General features: G+C 46.0%; 1 protein-coding gene across 1 annotated transcript in view; it reads left to right on the top strand.

Moving 5' to 3' along the window:
• The window catches only part of LOC133508462 (protein diaphanous homolog 1), a 40,008-nt gene that overhangs the window by 11,980 nt on the left and 11,730 nt on the right, over window positions 1-16,298 (top strand). The window contains exons 2-4 of the mRNA XM_061834549.1: window positions 14,394-14,489; window positions 14,618-14,712; window positions 16,017-16,118. Of these exons, the coding sequence (XP_061690533.1) occupies window positions 14,704-14,712; window positions 16,017-16,118 (111 nt within the window). The 5' untranslated portion in view covers window positions 14,394-14,489; window positions 14,618-14,703. The remainder of the gene's footprint in view (window positions 1-14,393; window positions 14,490-14,617; window positions 14,713-16,016; window positions 16,119-16,298) is intronic.

Here is a 16,298-nt window from a genome sequence, read left to right as displayed (position 1 = left end):
GACAGCAAAATAAATAAAACGCTGCTCTCTACTAAGGTCAAATGAGATCCCACCATTTTGTGGAATACTAAGCTTAAAGGTGAAACTCTGCGAATATTCGTGCGACTTTCGTCTCTTTTGACTTGAGAGGATTCACTGACAAACGGACAATCTTTGTTTTAAAGCATCTGGACTGAAAACTAAAGACAATTCATTCATTTTATTCTTATCTGACGTGAATTAAAAGATGAATATGGAAAAGTAAATCAATTTTTTTGTCAACAGGATGAAAAATACAAAACAATACCGTGAACTACTTTAGTCTTTTGTGTTTTTGCAAGAAAGCGATATCCAAAGCTGGTAATGAATATTTCCTTTCAATAGAAGTGTTGCAATTTTCAAGTACTGTATGACACCACAGCTGGTGTGAACATCACTGCTGCTTGCAACTTGGCGTCAACAAAAGATGAGACGACGGATTGGTGCCTTGGTCCGATGACTTTGCAGCGACCAGCCTGCAAACGTTGAAGCGATGGCGTTTTCACTCTTGACTTGGGTTTTTCTCCTTCAAATGATTCAACGGGCTTTTGTTGCGTGGCACCTTTTTGAGGGCGACGACATAGTTTGCACCCGGGCGCTCTGGAAATACTGCCGCGATGATCACGGCTGTTGACTCCACAGTTGGTCAACACGTATTCAGTGTTAATCTTTCAAAGGTTTTTGTGGTTTTTCTTTCAAGTTAGTGAAGTCGACCGAAGAGAAACATTGACGTGCTGTTGCTTTCCCTCTCATTGTTCGGCTTCCCCGCCGCCTCCACTCGGTCTGATCTTGCGGAGAAAGTGCTCTTTTCTACTTGTGTGCATCAGGGTTTAATTGCAGTGTGCACAGAAACAAGTGTAATTAGCGAGTGCCGACCGGCTAACAAGCAGCATCCCCTCGATGCCTGCCTGCTCTTTCTCTTATTGCCTTTCTTCTTTGTCTCCCTCCCACCAGCCCCTCTGCCTCTCCTCTCTCTTGCCACAATGACGAGCCTCACTCCGCCGTCGTTCCCCGCTGTTCACCAAGAACAAAGGAGGGGAGGCTATTAGCTCGCGTTGAGTGCCGTAGTGGAAATGAGAGGGATATGGAGAGAAAAGAATGCTGTGGGGTTGGCCTGATGACTGCGAGAGAGAGAGAGAGAGAGAGAGAGAGAGAATAATAATTGCACATGTGAGGGATGGGACGTGACAAAGATATGGAGGAAGAAAGCGAGAGTGGGGAGGATTTAAGGAGAGTGAAAGGGGGGAAAAAAATGGTTGAACGGGTGAGAGTAGGAGGAGGTGCAAAAAAAGTTCTTGAGTTCTGAAGACAAAAGATGTTTACCTGCGCTTTCTACACAACATCATCATCTCCGGTGCCCTTCCTCCAACTGCACTCTGTGTATTGTTGTTGGCCTGCTTGGATTTGCTTTCAGGAGCAAAACGGACCCAATGACATTTTTATAGATCTCCCGCCCTAACTCACCGAGTGTGTCGAGAGAGAGAGAGAGAGAGAGAGAAATGGAGTTGGAGAGCGAGTGATTGTCCTTTATTGGGGACATGATGTTGTGTTGCTGGAACCTGTTAATGAGAAAATGCACTTGCAGCATTTTTAAGGAGAAGAATAACCTCTGCCTCGCTTTGACCTTTTCAAAAAGCTTGGCTTCAATCCATCTCGCCAGGAAAGTCACGCTGCAATTTGCTTGACTTTCAAAACTAAATCAACCATTCAGATCAATGAGATTTGGAATAGGTTGTTCCTACAAGCGCAAGTTAATGATCCCATATTAGTCAGAAACCAGACTTATCTGAGGATTCATTCTGTAGTATCATGTGTCACATTTTTGGGGGCAGTGTTAAATCAACCACTAATTTCGTGTGAAATGTTGAAACACAAATCATTACTTTGTGATCACAAGTTTTGCGCAGCAGTCGTCGTCTGTAAAAAAAAAAATAAAACAAATAAATGCTCGACACCGGTGAAAGACAAAAGTTGCTAAGTTTCTGATTTTTTTTTTTTTTTTTTTTTGGTGCAAGAACAGAAAATGAAATGGGAGGTGGCAACCTAACCAAAATAAAACCAATAAGAGTGCTTCTGACAAAGGCAGTTTGACATCTCGAAAATACTTTGAGCTTTAACAAACATTGCTCGAGCGAATGAACATTTGTGTCCGCCAACGTCAGGACCGGAGGACACCTCGGCAGTTGTCCGCGTAGAATTTGCCCGACCAAGCCTCACGTCGGCCAATGTTCTAAACTGCCCAGATCTGCGGCATATGGACGACAACCTCACCGTATTCAAACAAAACTGCCCAACATAAATTTTCAGCCAATTGTGCCAATAGTGATAATTGCAGCACCTGTAATTTCTCGTAATTTAGGCATCGCGTCTTTAATTAGTTGACTTTCATATGATGCACCATCCGCAGCTTCTGCCTTTCAATAAAAATCATCACCCTGCTGACCTTTGCTTGACTTTAAATGAATTCAACTTTTCTTTCCTGGTTAAGATTCCCACTGCTCAAGCTGCCCTAACTTAATGCACATGACAGCCAATTAGCATGTTTTCGCTTGGCCTTTTTAACACTGGCCAGATAGGTCACAGTTGTAAAAGAACTCTTGGACACGTGACTTTTCGGTTTTACTTTACAGTCGTCTGTGCAATGTTGCCGTTGTCTAAGGTTTTGAAAATAATGTGGTCGTGTTGAGAGGCCATTTTGTAGTGGACGATCACATCATGAATGTAGATCCAAAGTCAATGAATTGATAGCGTCGGTGAGAGTTTGACAGAACCGTCCAGCGGTACCCAAAACCCTCTTGTGAACCACGGACCCGTTTCAGAAGGGTTATCCAAACTGATGAGCATGAATGATCCAAATGGCAACCCTGCACGTGTTTTTCTCTGCGACAAAAAAACCACCCGCTGTCACCTTGTTACGTCGTTTTAGTGGAGTTCTCCAAGAAGGCTCCAAAGAATGAATTCTTTCAGTCTGTCTTTTTCACAATCGATGACGGGCTTTCATATTTTGAAAGTCCGTTGGCAAAATATTTCCGCATGCTCGAAGGATAATCCAGTCGTATGCCGTATTGTGACAAGTATGCAGCGTGTCATAAAGCGACGCGTGGCGTGATATCGATAAAGATAGCTGTTCTGATTGTCCCGGGCATGATTGCATTGGCGACCAGTCATAGGTGTGCATCGCTAGGTTAGTATTGTAGCTCATTTCCTTCCTTCCATTGCAGATTGTAGTATTCAGTGGGCGAACCGAGCCCCTTCCCAGGGATGGTGCCACAGCGCCGGTAAACTACTGCGGGCAATTCTGGGACAATCAGACGTTGGCAACAGTGGTTGAGTGACCAGCGGACACTTTTTTTTTTTTTTTTTGGTCCATTACATCCAATATCTGTTAAATTGAGCTTCTGCTGTCCGTCTTTTTTTATATAGAGTTATGTAAGCGTCTGGTTTCAGCTGTCAAATAGTGTTAAAACGGTCAGTTTTGCCAGACTCCTCATCTGACGCCTCTGTGCACTCCCATTGAATGTACTAAAACAAAAAGTGACAAAAAATGATTGCGGTAGTTTGGCAGCATGAGTGAAACATCAGTCAAGGTTGTCTGAAGGTCATCATTTCTCAGACCGCCACTTCACGTTTTAGTGTACTTTCACAGCTGTTATATTGCGGACTCTTTTGCTCCGGCCGGATCTGGGGAATATTTTTGTCCTGGCTCTCGGAATCATCTTTATTTGCCAAGGGTGTCAGAAACGCACAAGGAATTAGAATTTTGTCTGCGGTAGTTGGAGCCGCTGCAGTACGACAAGCCGCAATCGTTGTGACAAAGCCGACTTTTAGGGCATAAAAGTACACGACGGAGAGTCACTTAGCAAAGAATGGCTGCCAGGAACGTGCTAAAGCCGATCTAACGACAGTTGAACAAATGATGCCGAGTCCTCGAGCAATTTAGAGTAGTTTGAAATGACTAACAGAGCGCAAATCTGGTACAGTGTGTGTGTGTGTGTGTGTTGTTGCCATGTGAGCATCAGAAATGTAGCCTTCCTTTCTCCTGGTGGGGGGGCGTCCCCTCTGGTCTACTTGTCCTTCTCTTCTCCCCACTGACGCACCCCTCCCTCCCTCCCTCCCTCCCTCTGTTCTCTTCCATCATTTATTTGCCCTCCGTGAGCAGACATTTGCTGTCAGATAGCCTTATTATTCCTTTCTTCAGATTTCTGATAAAGATTCTCTCGCTTTGTGTCTCTCTTCCTCCTTCCTAATCTCCTCACCAGCTCTCTTCCGTGAAGAACTCGACTCCTCTTCCCTGTTTCCTTTGACTTTTTTTTTTTTTTTTTTTTGCCGCATTCTGTTGAGCGTAATCCGATTTGGTCAACATCCCTCCCGCTGTCTCATCCTCCTCTTCTTTCATTTCTCAGTTTTTTTGTTACTCTCTATTTTTAAAGGTCAAAGGGTTTTCTTTTCATTTTGGTTTCTTTCCCTATCTGTGTTTTTCTCTCTGCTGTCTTTCCCGCAACGTTGCGTACATCCACAGTACCTGCAGAAAGGCAAACTTGCGAGTGTCTGCCCACGTGGGTTAAGCGGCGGGCGGGTGGATTCTTGTTTCCGCGAAGCCTTAATGATGTTTACTGTCACTTTTTGCTTCCTTTCTTTCAGCAACACAATCATTGTGTAGTCTTGAAAGTTGCTCATCACGCAACTGGACAGTGAATGGCAATAATCTTTGCGCCGTCATAGTGATAACGTGTTTACGCCCACTAATTGCGCATCATTTACTTTCTCCAACAGTCCACACACATCCTGTCACGCCCCCCCCCCCCCCACATTGCGTCTTTCTTTTTCCTCGTCTTCTTCACCTGTCAGTCAAACCCAGCTGACTTATTTCTGGCTTCATTCAGTCCATATTTTCCCCTCGCTCCTTATTAATGTCTTCTTTTTCGTTCCTTTTCATTCTCTCTCTCTCTCTCTCTCCTCTTTTACGTCCTTGTGGTCCTCACCTCTTGTCCAGCTGTCGAGGGAGAGAAGGAAGGAAAGGAATGCTAATTTTATCACCACAGCAACAGTGTGGGAGGAGAGAGAAGGGGCGGTGGGGGCTAATGCCACTCATCTGAGGACGTGAGATCCTCCGCAAAAAGATCAACCTGACAGTGAGTGACGTGTATCGAGTTTTATTCCACCTTGAACTTTCCCTGCAGGAGACAATCAACTGTCCAAGTGCAATTATTTGGATGTAGGCTGTGGATTAAATGCTGATTTTTGTCTTTTTTATTTGTTTTACTCCCCCCCCCCCCCCCGAGTAGTGCAAAACCTGTATTCAGTCATTTGTTCCTCAAGTCACTCATTTATTCCTCCATGCATTCCTCTTGCTGTTGATTCACCTCGCTCATGTCAGAAATGTAATCACGTTCAGAGGGTCGCGGGGGGGGGTGAAAGTGCGGCAAGACAATTTGACATCAACGCAGGGATAAGGCAGAAAAAGACGGGTTTTTTTTTTTTTTTTTTTTTTTTTATGTGTTAGCAATGACCACTCCAGCCAGTCCCAAAGTCACCTTCATGGAGAACTTCAGCTCGCAGGCACTCTGGAAATCGCTACCTTCTTTTTGCGCCTCTTTGTGCGTGCGCCGTTACAGTGGTGATGCGGCATACGCAGTAATGGCCAAGGGTGCTTTTTCCTTCCCCAATGTGCCTCATTTTGGCCACGTCTTGTTTGCTTGCAGATGCCGATTAAGGCTCGCTGCTCAGCTTCCGATTAGGTGGAGTGGAATTTAAGTTTTGGGCCTTGAAGACTGAAGGAGGGAAACCGTCTGGACATGCTGATTAGGTTTGGCGGCGATCAAATTGTGGGAATTGTTTTGACGTTCTAATTGGTTTTGGGTGAATACTGCATTGGAAGTATGAACAAGGTTGAGGTCAGGTACGGGATGAACGCTGGAGGGGTTAGCGAGCGACGCTCCTTCCCAATGCAAATGCCCGTCCTCGTTGCATCTTGATTGTTAATTAAGCAGCCGTGGGCCTGCGAGCGCCGCCTGCTTTCTCACACTCGGTCGGGCAAGAAAATGGCTGGACCGGCAGGCGACAGATGAGGACAGACAGAACGCCGAGAAATGAAAAAGTGACGTGTCAAAGAGTATTGGAGCGATAGGAGGACAGCAAAAGAACGATTGCTTGTGGAGAAGTGACAAGCCGAACGTGACTGCTTCTGGTTGTAGAAAGTGCGGCACTGGAGTGGAGGAGTGGGCTTGTTAAAGCGGGCTGATGCGCCCGCTCACGTTCTCAATTTCCACTGCTGAATCGATGTCGCTCATTTCCATCGCCAGCCAGCCGCGCGTCAGGTGTGTGTGGGGCTTTCTGAGCGCTCATCTGTTCCATCTTGTTCTTTACTTTCCATCTGTATTGGATCTTTCGCTCCGTCGCTCACTATCACATCTGACCGACTTGCAGGGAATGAGTGTGCCTCTGTTGTGGGTCTTTGGCGTCCGTGCGAGTGTATCCTTATTTGCTGCTCGCGTGCTCTTCTTCCGCCCTCCTCCCCCCCAGTCAGCCAGCGGGTTAAATTTTAACAAAGGCGAGCCGTGAGAAGAGACCATCGCCGGCTTGACGTACCGTCGCTCACAAGTGATGAACGTACACAACAGGTGGAATATGGCAATAATTGGAATGAAATTGGAGATGAAATTCTCCTCCAAAGTATTTGATTAAAACATAACGGCGCGTTGCTCTGCAGTGTTCCAGGAGTTTGTAAACCTTTTGTAATTTTCTACCACGTCATCCAGAAGAACTTTTTCTAGGTCGTACGCACGTGAAGTTGATTCGTCGTTATCGTTGATTCCAAAGACGTTTGATTGGGTTGAAATTGCTGCGCTCGTCTTTTGTTTTGTGCCTTTGTGGGGCGCAGCCTCGCCGGAACAAGAAAGGATCTTCTCTAAACTATTCCTCGGAAGTTACACGGATATAAATATGAGCATCAAAGATCCATTTCAATCTTTTTGATGGATGGGGATATAAAGCGCTGAATACGGAAACGCTGTCTTTCTTTACTGATGGTGCCATTTTCGACACCAATCATATTTCGTTACAGAAAACGTTTTGCATTCGGCGTTTTTGTGTGCTTGCACGTGCCACTCTGCGTCTTCCTCGATTGTTGTCGTTTGCCCGCCGACTTGGCAACACGTCCCCGGTCGGTGGCTCGCTCGGTGCACGGCGGGATCAGGTGTGCGCTCGCATTGTGTGCCTTTGTTTGTTTGTGCGACGCGGCATTTTGTTGAGCCCGAGCGCGGCCGAATTCGGAGAGCGGTCAGCGGACGGATGTTCTTGCGGCGGGTTTGCATTTTAGTCTCTCCCTTTCGATATCCGATCCTCTTGTTGAATTTCTGTTGGGGTTTGATGGGCGTTTCGCTCCCGGTTGTGGCTGAAAATGATTTCACAACCCGGAAAGCCTTTGATGAGCGAGCCTTTTCCCCAGCTTCCCACACAGAGGTGGAAGTTGTCGGATCACACTCGGCACCCCTGCAGCTACTTACTTTGGCGACGAGCCAGCGTTTTTGATGTCGATCAAACGCCTGCAGAAGTTTCCCCGCCGGTGGCGTTCGCAGTGACAAACGTTCACCAATGCGAGTAAGGCTTCATTTTGCTGGCCGCAGTCTTGGGTCCAGATTGGAAGTAGTAAATAAGAATGTCCGTGTAGTTTTGCAGGATTGATCTCATGAATTTTGCCTTTCTGCGCCTCAATCTTGCCCACAAAATGATTTCTCCCAAACGTGTGACTTTTTTTTTTTTTTTTTTTAAGCACATCATCTCCGGCACCTCTTTTTGCAGTCTTCCTTCTTTCATTTTACACGACTTGATCACATTAGCGATGTTGCCTCGAACAAAAACATCACGGCGGGCAGCGGAAATCAGCCTGATAGGAACGACCGCGGTCGCGCCCACTCTGCACGTGTGTGTGTGTATGCGTCGTTCCTCCCAGGCACGGTCGACATTAGGAAGGGCAACATCCCCTCCACCTCTCCAGTCTCGCCGCCATCTTGGGGGCTTGCTCCAGGGTTGATCAGACCAAGCGAAACCGGCCCTTGTGGTCATCTTTGGCACGGGTCTGCACACGCTCCCGTGTCTGTGTGTGATGTGTGCTCGTGCATAAGTGAGCTTGAGCAGCAATCCTCCCACCATGCGGTCAAGTCACAATGGCTAATCAGGCCTGGAGGCTTTTGCCTGCAGAGACGACGAGGCAGGGAAGGAGGTTGCAAATGTGTGAGCGCTTTCTTTTGTCCTCATCGCTGAAGCCGAGATTAAGACGGCTAACGTGACGGACGGACGGACGGACGGACGGATGGAGACGAGCGGAGGACGAGCTCGTCGGCCTCGTTCCGTACCGGGCTTTTAAGTGTCCTCCGCGCCGCGCTGGCTCGCCCGCCCGCCCGCCCGCCCTTCATCTCCGTTCCCTTTGCGTCAGCCCGAACTCGACGCGTCGGAGGCGTGCGCCGAGTTTTGCCGCTCTCCCATTTTCTGCTCTTGGCCTTATAGTGATTTATTAAACATGTGACAGCTGACGGGAGCAGAACGGCTAATCGGTTTTGTTCAGGGCAAAACAATCCTGGCGGGGTGTATGTCTCAGAGGTGATGTCTTTCTTTTTTATGGAGATTTTTTTTTTGACTCTGTTTGAAGGTTATCAGTCCCCCGCTGCGCTCATGCAAATGAGTGTCCTCGGATATTTGGTGGAAATTTGCATCTCCCCACGATTGATTTTTAGTTGACAACATTGAAGGGTTTCGTCGAGCACATCCTGACACACCACTCCAGTCAAATCTAAATGTCAACATACACTTCAGTGGGCTCCTGTTGCAGTTCCCTCTCCTCCCTCACGAGGGAGCACTCTTCCAAAACATAGAAAGCCAAAGTCGATCAGGGTGCCACAACATTGCCACAAATAAGCGCCCACCCCTCGCCCCCATTTGTCCCTTCCCTCCCCCCCCCCCCCCAGCAAGAGACTTGGTTAGTCATCCGGTCCCATTTGCAGCCAAACAAGCTTCAACTTTGTGTTTGTTGTTGACGCTCTTCGACGCTGCCTTGCTGCTGTAAATCACTCAAGGTCACTTGCTCATCGTCTTTGTCCTTTCGACTAAGTTCTCGGTCTCTGCTGCCCCCTCCCTCCCTCCCTCCCTCCCTCCTTTGTTTTCCTCCCCTCCCTTGATTTGATTTCCTTCCTCTCCTTGCACTCTGGTGCTCCATCCTTCTCCTCTGCTCTCTATCTGGCCTCCTTGTAATTAGCTGCTGTAATTGCTGTAGTAAATCTTTTTCTGCTTTCCCAGCGAGACTGGCTGATGTAGGACTGATTTAATAAGGACACCCTTGCAGTTCACCTCAGCCCGTGCGCGCCCACGTTATTTGGAATGACGATTTATGGGCTTTTTGTGTGGCTTCTGGTTCAAGGTGGTGTTTGCTGGCACGTCAACTGGAAGTTGCCTTGATCAGCGATGCCGCTTGCGTGTTTATTTGTGTGCTCGCGTGTGCGTCATTGCTGACCACCTTCAAGGCCAGAAGAGCAGCGAGAGGTCGAAACAGCCCTGATAGGAGAACGCGCTCACACCGTCCAATTTTGTGCCCTTCAATTGTCCGTCCCGAAGGCTGACGTGGACGACCCCTTCCTTACTTTTTCTTCACCGGCACCCATTTAATCTCGTCTTTTTTTTTTTGCTCACGCACAACTTGAATGATGAAAGCGACTAGAGAGGTTGATACATATTTATTCACGTAGGAAGGAAGGGGTTGCAGCCATTTTGCACGTATCTGCAATACACAGATATGTCCATTGGAGGGCACTGTGGCTCCACAGAAAAAGAGCCTCTCGCTCACTCGGCCACACTTTTTGCCTCCTGTAGCCACTTTCGCATTTAGCAGATGCGCATTTAGACCATTAATATGACAGTCATCCAAAAAAAAAAAAAAAAACTCATTTGCAGCAAATTACGTCAGTTAACAACGTAGTCACTAATTCAGATCACCTTCAGCGGTCCATTTATATTTGTTTTGTTTAAAAAATGGAAAACTGAATTGTAATTTATCATATTTTCTTTGACAATTAACAGGGATGCAAAATGTATAGTCTAGATACCTTGAGATATTTCAATGGAATCTATAATATATTATATTGATGAGGCAGTGGATCAGTTATGAAGAATAACTAATTTGTAGGTAATTATCACAGGTATTTTTTTTTTTCTATTTTGAAGTGGCACAGTGGACAAGTGGTTAGCACGTCCGTCCAACAGTTCTTAAGGGCAGAGTTAAAATCCGGGCTTGCATGCGTGGAGGTTGCATCTTCTCCCCGTGCTTGCGTGGCTTTTTTTCTTCCCACATGCCAAAAGCATCCGTGGTGGGTTGACCAAAGTCTCTAAATTGCTCGTAAGTGTGAGTGGTCGGTTGTGGTTGGCTGGCGACCAGTTCAGGGTGTACCCCGCCTCTCCCCTGAAGATAGATGGGTTAGCTTCCAGCACACCTGCGACCCTAGTGTGGATAAGCACTACAGAAAATGACTAGATGAATGGATTTTTTTTTTTTTTTTTTTTTTATATTTCAAGCATGTGAATGAAAAAGGAGGGGGTAAAAAACTGTTGATTCCACGTTCTATGACCTTTGACTGGCTCTGACAAGCCAAGTCTGATTCTCATGAGTGTGTCAAATTCCTGGGATCGAGCCCAAATTTAATTAAAATAAGAGGATTTTAAAGATGACAACACAATGTGGATCTATTGGAAAATGTCAAGTGTATTGCGCTTTTCATGCGCCAGGGGAGCGCAAGGGAGCACAGTCCTCGCCCCTCCCATAATCCTTCCCCCTGCGTCCCGGCCCTCCCACATCCTGCCCCCCCCCCCCCCCCCCGCCGCGCCCTGCCATCTGCTCCTTTTCACACAATCGCTCGGGCACGCACGCACACACACACACACACACACACAATCCAGTCTTTTTCCCGTTTCCTTTCACAGAGAAAAACAGGATGAAGGGGCTCTTTCAGGCCCCCAGTTACCCAGGAAACCCCCTTTTATTCTTCCCCTGTCAAACCCATTTGGATTGTGACACATGCACACGCATGTGTCGACCATTTTATTTGGACATTTAAAGTTTAAAGGAAGCAAGACTACAGCTGTTCCCGTCTGTCGTATTTATGACCTCGTTTTCTTTGCGCAAAGAACTTGTTTTTTTAAAAAAAAAAAAAAAAATACTAAAGTTAACTTCTCACACTTAGAAGCTAAACTTTCCTTTTGTTCTCCCGCACCACAAAAGTTGGCAAAACATTTGTTTGCCGTTTTCTTTTCCTGAGCAGAAGTTCTCATCATGCACGCACGCACGCACACGTTTTTTTTTTTTTCCCCCAAACTTAAAACCTTCTCCTCCGTCCCAGTTACGACAATCTCCAAGCCTGGAATGCTTTCAGAAACGGAAAACAAAAAGTTATATAAGTTAGTTGTTTTGTTTTTTTTTCGCCCCATTGTGCCGCCAGACCGCTCATGAAAAATGTCGTAGCGGCATTCAGTCGAGCGTTTCATCTGAAAGCTTTTAGCAGTTTAAAAATAAACTGCAGCCAGCAATGATGAAAGGATGAATAGACTTTGTAGAACGGGACGGAAAAGGGAATCGGCCCCGAAAACTCGGAACGGTTCCTCCGACATTGTCTTTATTTCGGCTTTTTCCACACAAAGCTTCAACTGCCTTCAGCGCCAGACTTTTTCTCCTTTTAAGGAAAGAGGAAGAGAATGGAAGGGGGAGTCGGGGGCATCCTCTGGTCTGCTGACTGACTAACAGACTCCTCTTTGTGCGCACACACACACACACATTGACAGAGATGTGGACATGACTCGGCTCCTCGTGATCATCTGCCCCCCCCCCCCCTATATGTCTACTTTTTTTTTTTTTTAGTTCTAATAAAAGCGGGAGTCAGAAATGAAGAATTTAGGGTCTCTTTTAGGACACACACACACACATGTGACTACGTGCACGCACGCACACACACAGACGCACATGCCCACCCCCCTCTCGTCCCCCCGCCCTTCCCCAAATTTCCTCCCCATCACTCAATGCCAAGCAGCTGTTGGCCAGACTCAAGACGACGAGTGGGAAGTTGTCCCTTGAACCCTTTTCATGCATTATTTTATTCATCCTAATACAAGTTACATTTAACATAAAAAAAAAAAAAGTTCTTGGGACTCTACATATTTGCCTACACTGTGAAGCATTTGTGTGTTTCTCATCATGTGGTCGGCCAGCTCCTCTCCTCCCCCACAATGACTTAAGTGCAACGCTCCATAGCCGCCACTAGAGGCGCCATGGTATTACAAATGGAAGCCAGTCGGGCACGTGGTAATCCACAGAGCAGCCATTTTGCAATCTGTTTTACTCCCGACCCCCATTTCATGAATCGGCCGTGACGTCAGCGCGTCTCGCCGCTTTTATTGGCCGGCGAGCGGCCGACGGCGCAGTTGACGGAGCGCGCTCGCGTACGCACGCACCGACTCTCGACCTCCTCCCATGAACCTCGTGACATGAAAATGTCACCTCCCAGATGAACTGGATTGGTTCAGATTATATGTCATCCAGATTAGAGACTTTTATGCGCCGCAGTGTGTGTGTGTGTGTGTGGGCAGAGTGCTCTTTGTAATGATAAATGTGAAAACCATGAATACTTTTAAAATAATTTTATATTTTTGTGGGGATCGTGTTATTTAAATTAAATTTATTAGTCACTCATGTTGAAAATTTTTGTGTGTGTGTGTGTGTCTTGTGATATTTGTCCAAGTGTGGTTTGTCACTTCCTTTGTTGGGGGTGGCGGAGATGTACTTTGTCTGTGTGTATACTTGTATTTGTCTGCCTTCCTGTTTGGACGGCAACTCTCACGAGAGTATACGAGGACATCAGAAACACAGCTCTGTGATCATCATCATCATATATCGAGCACAATATGGACATATTGAGTATGAGTTGAAGGAAAATGACTCGTTTGACCGTTGTTGACATTTCATCAGCGGACATCCAAGGAAAGGACGCCACTGCTTGCGAGCGTTGTCGGAACCGCGATGGTCCAAAAGATGAGTTGACGAAGTCGTTCCGAGGTTTCGACTTGCGGGCAAATTGTTTGCAACTTTGCATGTGAGGCGTCTCTGCGGGCAAAGCAGCATTTGGCTGGACTCATGATGGCCTTGCCACATATTTTGAGCTGTAGCGGTTTCGGTCCGGCAGCCTTGGAGATTGCACGTCGTTGCTTTGTGCTTAGGAAACGTTAAGGGTCTTGTTTTAGGACAACAACACAAATGCGATCTTGTTCCATCGTTTTAACACGAAAGTAAACATTTACAACAGAGGGTAAATAGTTTTAAAAAAAAACCAGCTTTATTGCATATGTACAAACAGTTCAACAGAAGACTTGTTGCCATAGATAATAAAAATAAAATAACCGATCTACGTTCCTCCCCTCACCGATGGTCACGACCTTCGGGTCGTGTTTGAAAGAAGATGAACCCAGATAAAAGCGGACGAAATGAGTTTCCTCCGCTGGGTGTCTGGGCTCTCCCTTAGGCTCCTCCGCGTTGAGAGGAGCCAGATGAGGTGGCTGGGGCATCCGATCCGGACGCCTCCCTGGTGAGATGTTTCCGGCACGTCCCACCGGAAAGAGACCCCGCGGACGCTGGATAGTAGTAGACTCACTCTGTCTCGCGGCTGGCCTGGGACCGCCTCGGTATCCCTCCGGAAGAGCTGGAGGAAGTGGCTGGGGAAAGGGAAGTCTGCGTGTCCCTGTTAAAGCGACCCGACCCGTAAAAGCGGTAGAAGATACATGCAACGAATGTGCATGTTCAGGAATACAAAGTAATAAAACCTTTGGGGCCCTCTTTTAAGAAGATAATGAACTGATCTACGTTTTTCTTCTTCACAATTTTGTTTTTCAGGCTTAATTACTACAAAGTCACATTGAGGGGTTTGATTTATTAACTGAGGACAGAAAGGCCTGCGGGGCTTTCAATGTCAGTTTTTTTATTGTTTGTTTTTTTTTTTTTTTGACCCTCTGAACGATGTTGTTAACCTTAAGTTGTGAAGCCTCTTCCCGAGTGTGTTTGGATTGTGGTTTGCGGTAGCAGTTTGGAGTTGAAACCCGAGTTTTGGGTGCTTGAGTTGGGCTCTGTCAATGTATGCAAAAGATGTTCCGTGAGGTATTCTTCCATTTGTTCGCCGTGGAAGAGCTTCAAAGTACTTGTAACGTTTAAAACCTCTGAGATGAACCACAACAGAGATCATTTGCTTTGCTTTCAACGCTCCACTTAAAGATGTTGCCATTTTCGGCGGGTCGGGAGAATGTTTCTCACAAGGGATTGCTCCTAAATTTCTCTTCTTCCTTCTCATCCCCAGCCAAAAAGGAAGTGGAAGGTGCCGAGGAAAAGCAGTTGCAAAAGAAGAAAGTCAAGGAGTTGAAGGTTCTTGATTCCAAGTCATCACAAAACCTGTGTAAGGCTAAAAAGCAACGTACACACACAAACGCAGTCCCAGTTCCAAAGTTTTCATCCTTAAGCGTTCCGTGGCCGGACTGATTTACTGTTTATGCAATATTCCTTTTTTGGTGTTTGTACACGTAGCCATTTTTCTTGGATCGTTTCGGCTTCCGTATGAAGAGATCAAGAACTGCATCTTGGAAGTTAATGAGAAGGTCCTCACAGAATCCATGGTCCAGGTACCGGTTCCGCTAAGATACAATGATAACCAGATGTTTACATACACTAAGTAAAATTGTGCTGTTTTTTTGTTTTTTTTTTACCACCGTCTCTGATGAAATCAGACTAAATTTGAACTTTTTAAGGTCAATACGAATGAGCAAAATATTTGCTAAACGCCACAGTAATGTGGTGATTTTTTTTTAAGAAGGCAATTTTCCATGACCTTCTTCAAAGTCCTAAGTTTGGATACACTAAAATTAATATGCCTTTTAAACAGTTTGAGAAAACCCTAATGACGCTGTCATTTCTTTGGAAGCTTCTGATATGTTTATTGACGACATTTAAGTTAATGAGAGTCACCCGTGGATGTATTTTAACGAGGCACACCTGAAAAGCGCTACCTCATTGTATAACAACATGGCAAAGTCAAAAGAAATTAGATAAAATAACAGGAAGATCATTGTGCATTTGCACAACTCTGGTTCATCCTTGGGTGAAATTTCCAGTTGCCCGTTCAGACAAATGTGAGGAAGTATAAACACCACAGGAATGTCCAGGCATCATTTTCGAGGCTTACAACGGGAGTGGATTTTGACTCTCACCGAGATTGAGGCCACTCACTGCCTCCCAAACCCGAAGCGTACCGCTTAAGTGGCTTCAAGATAACAAAGTCAATGTTTTGGAGTGGCCATCGCAAAGTCCTGATCTCGACAATTGATGGTCCAGACCTGAAAATGGAACTGTCGGGAGGAAGGGCCCAAACGTTGGGCTTTTTATTGCTAGAAGAGAAGGGCAGCCAAAATGACTTTGAAAGGCAACAAGACCAAATTCTAATGAAGTGCAAATAGACTGGCACTGAGAAAAGAAAAACTGCTTTACCTAAAACGGGAAAAGTTTAGTCTGATTTCATATCAGACTGGGGTGGGGGGGCTTTTTCTAGTTCCAAATATATATGAAAACTGTTTAATGTATCCTGTGATGATATTACCAAAATAATTCAAGTCATAACAATTTCCCTTTTTATTTCTTTTTTTTTTTTAGAGCCACACAAAATTGACCTCTTGGTTCATGTTCTACAATTGACTGATATTAATGTGGTGTGCACAGCAATTTTGGCCACTTCATTCAGCCTCCCAAAAGCGAGAGTTGTCGCAACAATTGTAATTCGAATTCCAAATTAATAGTCCTTACTTTTTATTGACGGAGAGCATTGTGACCCGGCTTATGTTCGTTATGGTGCTGCGCTCCGTAGTCTGAATATTACACCGCAAAACCATTTTAATGGTGTGTGTGTGTGTGTGTGTGTGTTTTTTCCATGTAGAACCTGATCAAACAGCTGCCTGCACCCGAGCAGCTGAGCGTCCTGGGAGAGATGAAAGATGAATATGACGACTTAGCTGAGGCTGAGCAGTTCGGAGTGGTGGTAAGGAGTCACGCAGTTTTCTGAAGATGTTTTTGTGTTTTTCCTGAAATACTCGCGAACACAACCGGCAGGCCGCATAGAAAATGATGAATTCCTTGGTGCTCGCGAAGTAACTCCGTTGTTGAAATATTGGTCCGGGCAATTGTCGGTCGCTCATTCACGGAAGCGCCACGTAGCCGT

Source organism: Syngnathoides biaculeatus, chromosome 11, assembly GCF_019802595.1.
Source record: "Syngnathoides biaculeatus isolate LvHL_M chromosome 11, ASM1980259v1, whole genome shotgun sequence".
Classification (NCBI taxonomy): domain Eukaryota; kingdom Metazoa; phylum Chordata; class Actinopteri; order Syngnathiformes; family Syngnathidae; genus Syngnathoides; species Syngnathoides biaculeatus.
This window is presented reverse-complemented; position numbering and strand designations above follow the sequence as displayed.